At 40.5% G+C, this 8277-nt stretch overlaps 1 protein-coding gene across 1 annotated transcript; it reads left to right on the top strand.

Moving 5' to 3' along the window:
- The first annotated feature begins 6 nt into the window (after positions 1 to 6).
- On the top strand, positions 7 to 7299 carry DENR (density regulated re-initiation and release factor). Its single transcript, XM_026860039.1, has 8 exons — positions 7 to 130; positions 991 to 1105; positions 2096 to 2115; positions 2390 to 2474; positions 3118 to 3201; positions 4927 to 5043; positions 6129 to 6268; positions 7018 to 7299. The coding sequence occupies exons 2-8, from the start codon at positions 1000 to 1002 to the stop codon at positions 7060 to 7062; spliced, it is 597 nt and encodes a 198-aa protein (XP_026715840.1). The 5' UTR covers positions 7 to 130; positions 991 to 999; the 3' UTR covers positions 7063 to 7299.
- Positions 7300 to 8277: the final 978 nt, after the last annotated feature.

Raw genomic sequence — 8277 nt, 5'->3', positions numbered from 1 at the left:
GCCGGCGGGCGGGCGGCCTCTCGCCTCGGCTGCCAGCATCCTTCCCCCAGCTCCGACACTCCTCCGGTACCGCGGCTCTGCCTCCCCTCGCACTGATCCCTCTCGCACCTCAGCATCTCCCCCCCCTCAGGTACCCGGCGCCCTTCGCCCCCCCCGTGTCGGTGATCGGCCGCGCCTTGACCTGCCTTCGCTTTTACCCCCTGCTACCCAGCACCCTCCTTCCCCCATTTGGGATCTCCACGGGTGCTCCAGCACCCTTCCCCTCACTGTGACCGTCCGCTGCCTTTCCCCGCGGTCCCCCCCCACCAACTCGGCCGCCCTGACGTTTTCCCCCAGCTCACTGCCCAGGAACAGCTCGGAGTCTTCCTCCCGTGATCCTGGGGCGATTCCTATGCATTGCAACCCCCTTCTCAGTCGATACCTATTTTCTAAGCCTGAAAATTTGTGCGTGTAAACCATTATTAAAGGTATTAGTGGGTTGAGTTCGGTTTGTTTGCTTTGTGATGTTTGTGGGTTGTTGGGGTTTTTTTTTGCCAGTGTCCTAGGATCAGATTGTAACTTTAGATGCTGATTTAAGTGACCTCTTTTCTTTGCTACTATATTGGCAGTACCTCCCACAACTCCTCCAGTGCACGTACTGTTCATATGCCACTGATTTAACGTGTTACTTCACATTTTGCTTAACCCAGTATGTTCTGTAATTCCATGTGGTGTTCTTGCAGAGCTTTCTTAATTTTACGCTGCGTTTTGTGGCACTTGGGGTTTTTTTTTCCCCTTATGTGCTAGAATTCCATGCTTAGTGGTATCTTTTGCAGCCATTTTCCCCGTATTTTTTCATTATTTCTTGTCTCCAGTTTTTTCTTCCCCTGATTACTCTTGCGTTTCTTCCAATTGTATCTATTTTCTCTGGGATTCTTGTTGAGTTGGGAAAGATGTGAATAACTTTAACCCAGAACTTGGGTCCTGATTCTTTTGTTCTGTGACCTCTAGGCTTGTGACATGGCCACAGATGTAGCTGAGCCTGTGGTCCCTGACTGCAGAGGAGACGTAAGGAGCGGTGCCAGGTCAGATGCTGACTATCCTCTTCGGGTTCTCTACTGCGGAGGCAAGTGCTGAAGGGGCAGTTGTCTACGATTCTTACAATGTGCTGTTTGTGAGGGCAGCCTGACAGAAAGGAGAATTGGGGACTTTCTTTTGGTTAGCTCTTATTGAGAAGCTCGACCGTGGTCAGCTTGACCTTTCTGATTGTCTTTCTGAAATAGTTCATGTTATGTATTTTATCTGAAGCTTTTTTGGTGAAATGTGGGGGTCTTCCCTCTGAGAGATGGAAGTACTAACAACTTTGTGTTCAGAAGAAGTGGGAGTGGTGCTCAGGTTGTGAACTGTTGAGCAGAGGTATCTTCCTGCAGAAAGCCAGTAAAGCCTTTAGCACAGAAAAGGCCTCTGAGCATTAGTATAGCAATAAGAAATAAAGTCAGAATTTATGAAAGTAATTGTTGCACTGTGTTTAGAATTATTCTTTCCTCATTACATTTGTAGCTATGTGAATGAAATTTAACGGAAAGTAAATAATCTTGACAGGTTGGGGTTTTTTTGAAAGGTTTGTTATTTTGCTTTCTGCTTGAATATGGTTGCAGGGGATTAGGAAAGAATCCCTGTTGTGCATGGAAGTCTGCACAATTGGTTTGGATTTGTTCTGGGGCTGAGCCCCTTTTCTGGACATTGGCAGCTCTTGGAAAAAGGAAAGCTAACCAAATCACGTGGTGATTTATTAGGTAAATCTTTTGCCTCAGGTAGAACCGGTGTTTCTTTCTGTAACTTTTCCCAAAGCAAGCATCTCCTTCCCTTCCAGGCTACTCTGGCTGTGATAGTGTTAGCCTAATGCAGAGCATCTGAGCTAATGAGAGAAAAATTAAAATGTGGATGGTATCAATAAAATAATAATTTTGAGTCAATGTGTGGTTACAACCAGAAGTTACGATGTAAGAAATCAACCCTAACTTTAAAATACCATTTTGAATTTAATGCTAAGGCTGTAAGAGGAAAACTTTTTGTAATCTCTTCTTTTTTTCCCCCCCCTCCCTTCTTTCTCCAGTCTGTTCATTACCAACAGAGGTGAGTTAATTTTTTTGTTGTCTAAGTTTCTTCTTTCTGTCCTATGATTCCTGTTTGATGATTCTTTCTGATCTTTTGTTAATTGTGGCAGTTCTGTGCTTCAGCCTTTGTCATCTTTGGGATGACACGAGGTTTCTTGTGCACTAGTTTAGTATTTGTATTCAGTTATCTTAAGGAGAAATAGCCAAGCTGAATAGCAAATACATTTTGGTGTATTTGTGATGTATTTTGAAGTTACTCTGCTAACAACATTCATATGTCCTTTCTCCTCTAGTACTGCGAATACATGCCTGATGTGACTAAATGCAGACAATGGTTAGAAAAGAATTTTCCAGATGAGTTTGCAAAACTTACAGTAGGTAAGAATCTTTTCTATTTTCGAACTGATATGTGCCCTTAGACATATTCAGAAGTCTCTGAGCTTATCCAGTTCTGATCTCTTTCCTTTTTCTGCTGTATCAAGTGTGAGAGTTAATAATTTCCTTAGGAGTCTACCATGCTTTTGGATACTGTGAAAATATGTTTGATGATGTCAGAGAACACTGAATAAACAATGTGTAGATTCAGAAATAATGTTTGAGCTTTCTTAAGGTTCCTGCTGTAACCAGTCATCCATGTACTTGTTTCCCATCAAAGTTAGTTTATGAGAATTTATGTGTGTGCAGTCTACTGTGGATGGCTGGAGGAAAGGACATTAATCACAGGGAACTTGCTGATTTGCGTTTGGAATGTCAATATTAACATTATTAACTTCTCTCTGTGGAAATTATGTGAGGAGACTGTATTGAAATTGTAGCTGCATCTCTGAGCTAAGGCAAGTCTAATTTGCATAAGTACCATCGTGAAGATGTAACACACATCAGTCACGGGGCTGCTGCACTTAAACAAAGAGTTTATGGATTTTGCAAAATATCCCTGTACCTTTCTTCCTTAAGGCTGTGGTTGTCTTACCGCTAATTTTGTTCTCATTTCTTCTCCCTGCTCCTTTCTGATGCATTGAAGAAAATTCACCTAAACAGGAAGCTGGGGTTGGAGAAGGCCAAGGAAATGCAGGAGAAGAAGAAGAGAAGAAGAAGCAAAAGAGAGGCAAGGTCTAAATAGTTGATTGTGGTACTGATTTATAAGGAGTTTGAGGCATCCCTTTCTCACCTGCTGATCAGGACTATATCACAGATTCCTTGCATTTTGGTTGTTAGCTACACTTTGACTCTGCACAGAAGATACCAAATATCTTTCTTCCAGTGGTAACAGAGTTAGTGCAGTGATTTATGCTGGTGGAAGAATTGGATAGTAGTAACAGCAAGTGAAAGATGACCTGCATCATGTGTCTCGTTGTTCTGTCATTACTATTGCCCCTATTCAGGGAGTAATTCTTCTCAACCTAAAATCAGCTGGCATGCCTCCCAGAATACTTGTTTCTGCCCTGTTTAACAGCAGTTTATAGGTTGCTTGCAGAGAGAACAAAGGCTTCTTTCCTCTATTAATGCCACATGACACTGCTTTTGCCTTTTTTCCTTCCACCCCTCCTCTGTATTCACGTAACAGGAGTTGGTTTTATGCTTTTAACACTATCGTGTATGTCTTCATTAACAGCTATGTCTCTTCCTATCCATGCTAGTGAAAAACATTTTCAAAAACCAATTTTGGAAGGTATAAAATACATGAAGCAATTTAAACACAATTTTATCTTCTATCGTTGGGAGTTCTTTCTGTTTAATTAACATACTTTCCCCCATAAATCAAAATGCTGGTGCTGTTAATATGCATCTGCCTGTAGTGTCAGTTGGATCTGTAGTGCTTCAGAAATTATGGTTAATAGCCCAATAAGATTCAGATTTTTAAGCCACATATCACTGCAGATGTTTTATTTTTGTGTCTTGGTAACCAGTTGTATTTACCTTATCGGTAGGCTGTGCGTAGTGACAACAGTAATTTACGTTCTGTAGCTTACATGCCTTTCCCAGAGACTTCAGGACATTTTGTTTCAACATGAATTTATTGTGTGGTGTGGTATGGTTAGTTTACAGTCCAGGTTTTGGTTCTAAAATAGGAAGTGTTTAAAATATTTAGGGATTTTCTCCTAGAGCCTAAAATTTCATGAAAGCTTACAGTATGGTGTTACATATGATGGTATAGGATTGACCGTAAGAGAGGAGGGTAAGGAAAAACAAGCAAAAACTTACTAAGACACTGCAGAAATTTACTGAATATATTTTAAGACAGAAATTTACTGTCTTAAATTATCAGACGTCAATTTAGAGTAGTGTAGAATTGAAAGTGCTGCATGTTACGAAAAAAAGTGTAGTCACGAGAGGTTAGTTTGCTTGTCATAAATTCTTGAGGTTTTCATGCTGAGAAGTCTCAACATGGAGCTTTGGTTACCCTGGAGTAACTTGATGACTGTATACCAAATTAACTGAGATCTTAATCTGATTTGAAAAATCTTAATAAGTGGAATTTATCTTTTGCATGCTTTGCTCAGACTAATAAATGCCTGATATGTGAAATGCTCCCTCAGGTTGGCCTAGAAACAGCAAGAAAGATGTTAAATCATGTGGAATTTTGGCAGTCAACTACTGTAGCTGACTTCTGTTTCAGAAGTAATTGTAATATTGAGCTTTGATTACGTTGGACCTTTCTTAAATAAAAATAAAAAACCCCTGAATGTGAGACAATGTGCAGAGTAGATCTGTTTACCAACACAGATGAGAAGAAAACAGTTTGTTTATAGGGATGAAATCTGACTTTATATGCTTTCTTCAAGTATGACATCATTTAACTAATTATGTAACCTTGTACTCTCTTTTAAAGGTGGAAGAGGTCAGATAAAACAGAAAAAGAAGACTGTACCACAGAAAGTTACAATAGCTAAAATTCCTAGAGCAAAGAAAAAATATGTCACAAGAGTATGTGGCCTTGCAACGTTTGGTGAGTTGACTTTTGTTATTCATTTTTTTTCATTTGCTTTAGATGTGCTTGCCTTTAACCTCATGGTATTCCTTCTGATTGTATTACATTGAGCGATGTGCTTCCGTCTGTGCGAGTTGGCAGTCCCGGGGTGCTTTTAGCAGTTCCAAAGCATGACAAAGGTACACTGGCTTCCCTCAGTGATAAGTTATTAAAGTCTTTATTTCCATGGTGTTTACAAACAAACAGGGTTGCAGTTTATTTTTGGAACAGGGCTTCCAATAGCAGTCCACTTGTTAGACTTCAGAGTAGTCTATTCCCTTTAATTAGAAGCACGTTTCTTTTCAAAAAGATGCTTATTTCCATCAAACTTGTAGCTATGTTCCTGACAATTATTTCTACCTATTCTTGAGACTGATTAAGTAAGCTTTAACTGCCTTTCTAGTACAGCAGTCAAATCATTACCAAAGTACGCTAACAATGCTGTCCTACATAGCTTTGGTTCAGCTGTAAACAGCCCCGTGGTGTTTATATCTATAACAACATCTTACTTCACACTCTGATCATGAATTCTATTAAAAAGGTAAGGTTTCACCTTGGTTGTACTAACAAGATACCTAACATATTTCCTGGATGAGAGTGTCATCAGTTTTCTTGAGGGATTGGTAGTAGGCACTGGGTCGATCTGAACTGGATGTGCATCTTTGTGCTGGAAGCCAATCTCAAGAATTGTTGGTACATGTTTCTGAAAAGAACATACCGAAGCACTTCTGTGGAGAAACTTGTTCAGTGGCTGTGGGAGTTACTCAGAAGTGGAGGTGCTTTTTAAACAGTTTTACATGTGCTTTTCTGCTGAGTGCGTGTAGCATAGACCTGTGTAAACAGAATGTGTTAGGGGACATTCAGCAATTTTTGCTTTAAGAGTTTGCTAGATTTGTGGAGTCAGTTGTTTTGTATGTAAACAGCAGACTTTTGCTTTCAGTGGAAATGGTAGCAAAGCTTTAACTGTAAACTGCCACTAGTTTTTCAACAGTAAAAAAAAAAAGATTTTGGTTTTAAACTTGAGAAAATACTGTACTTAAACTGTCCATTTTTCCCATCAACAGAAATTGATCTTAAGGAAGCACAAAGGTTCTTTGCTCAGAAATTTTCCTGCGGTGCCTCAGTAACAGGAGAAGACGAAATCATCATTCAGGGGGATTTTACAGATGACATTATCGATGTAATCCAGGAGAAGTGGCCTGAGGTAACAAACCTTTCTTCTGCCAAAACTCTGGTTTTCCACGGCAGCCTGTGACTTTCCAATGGTTTTGAAAAAAGGGTTTCATCTTCGGCAGCACAGATTGTCGTGCAAAAATAAGAGACTGGTTGATGCATTCCCACCTATGAATGACTAGGTTAAGGAGTGATTAAACTTGAAGTCAGACGTTGCTTCTGTCGTCCAAGAAACATTAATTCTCATGCTGTTACTGTGGATATGACAGTGAGGAAGGCATGTCAGGCTAAGTCCAACTGTCAGATATCTGTGGCTCCTTTGTGACTGTTTATAATGGTGAATACTTAAGTATTCTTACATTGCCATCCTCTTTTTCAAAATCTAAAAAGATTGCAAAAATTAAAAGAAAAAAACAAAACAAAATCCCCAAACCACTTGTACTTCAGAAGAAGAGATGAGCTAATTTGGGGCTGGTTGAGGGGTTTGGTTGCGCTGTTGTAATTGGAAGCGTTTTCTTTGACTCTCCCTTGTTGTGGTATTTCTGGTATTGGAGTTCTTTCTGGAAGAACTCTGTAGGCCTGTCTTTACTCAGAGCACTCTAGGTTTGGCCATGTCCTATAGGCAAGTGTCACTTGCATGGAATTTACAGCAAAGAATCTCAGATGGTGCTGTATACTTCTCCCACACTTCATTAAATGTACGGTGGTGAATACTGAGTGAGATCTGTAAGAAGAAAATATACTTAACATGCTGTGCTTTGGCCTTTTCTTTTTCCCTAGGTGGATGATGATAGCATTGAAGATCTTGGAGAAGTCAAGAAGTGATAGTGAAAGACTACCTTTATTTAATGATATGGTTATAAATGATGTAGCCAAAGTGAGGCTTCTAAATCCATTTGCTCTGCAGTGAAACTGTAGAGAACCCGTATCCTTGGCATTTTCACTGTTCTGTATAGGCTGCTTGTTGGTTTTTTTTGTTGTGATATTTGCCAAAGTTAAATTGGGGTTCTATCATGCTTATGCATGAAGTAGATTTAAATAAAATTACTGTTCCTCACTGAATATACAGTTTCTGTTTTCTTTATGGCTGCTTTCCTCTAACAATCTTACAGTAAAATAATAATTTAAGTCATTAAAAGCTTATTTTTCATCTGCTGTCCTTTCTGCTGACCTTAAGTGAATGAAGCATGTGGCTAATGTAGAGAAATTCATACCTCTGATTTACCTGTATATAATTTCAGAAATCAGAATGAGAGAAACATTTTTAAAAGTTTGTTAACAAAGGAAAATGAATCCTGAAGGGGTCAGGCAGTTGGACTAGATGATTGTTGAGGTCCCTGCCAACTGAACTATTTTATTCTATTAAGTGGAAACCCTGAGGAACACGTGAGTATGCCTGAAATGTTTAGCCAGTTTTCGTAATTCCAAACAATCTGACCCTTCTGGTCTAGGTGAGGCAATTTTAGTGGCTTGATGCTTTTTGCATACAGCTAGTTCAAGAATGGTGGTAATTCTCACAACTTCCTAGTGACTGCTGTTTGTTTCCCCAAACCGTGTTCAGGCTGCGGGTCGGGTGGGGTGCCAGCTCTGCTGCTCAGCTTCTCCTTGCTCCTGCCAACAGCCTCCAGCATCAGTCTGGTGCTTTGTTATTTCACTGTGCAATTTAATAACATTAGATGCTCCCAGGTGGCAGAGTCTTGGATCTGACATTCTCCTGTCACTGTGAGGTTAAATCCAAGGGGGTGATGCATCGTACACCCTGTCCTCTACCAGTAATATTCTTTTTTTTCAGTGATTTTTGTTTATAAGCTGACGGGTTTAGTTGGGAATGGTCTATCAAATGAGGCAACTGTCTCTGCAGTTGTTCTGTTTAGAAGCTGAGCGGAGTGGTTACCTCCATGCTGTAACATCCAGTCGGGTTCTGACTCGTCTCCTGTTACTAATTTTTCACATGATTAATTCTCTCCTTGTCCCAGGCCGCCCCAGCCCCGCCGGCGGGGGCGGGACTCGAACCCTCAGCCCAGCGCCGCGGGGCTCGGG

Source organism: Athene cunicularia, assembly GCF_003259725.1.
Source record: "Athene cunicularia isolate RWA chromosome 15 unlocalized genomic scaffold, athCun1 chr15_part1, whole genome shotgun sequence".
NCBI classification, from domain to species: Eukaryota; Metazoa; Chordata; class Aves; order Strigiformes; family Strigidae; genus Athene; species Athene cunicularia.
Note: the sequence above shows the minus strand (reverse complement) of the source record. Positions and strands in the feature narration are given on the sequence as shown.

Bases quoted from the DNA above. Each gene is read 5' to 3' on its own strand.
- DENR (XM_026860039.1), top strand. From the start codon at position 1,000: ATGGCCACAGATGTAGCTGAGCCTGTGGTCCCTGACTGCAGAGGAGAC. The intron at 1,106-2,095 runs GCAAGTGCTGAA...TTCTTTCTCCAG, and splicing joins TCGGGTTCTCTACTGCGGAG to TCTGTTCATTACCAACAGAG. The intron at 6,269-7,017 runs GTAACAAACCTT...CTTTTTCCCTAG, and splicing joins TCCAGGAGAAGTGGCCTGAG to GTGGATGATGATAGCATTGA.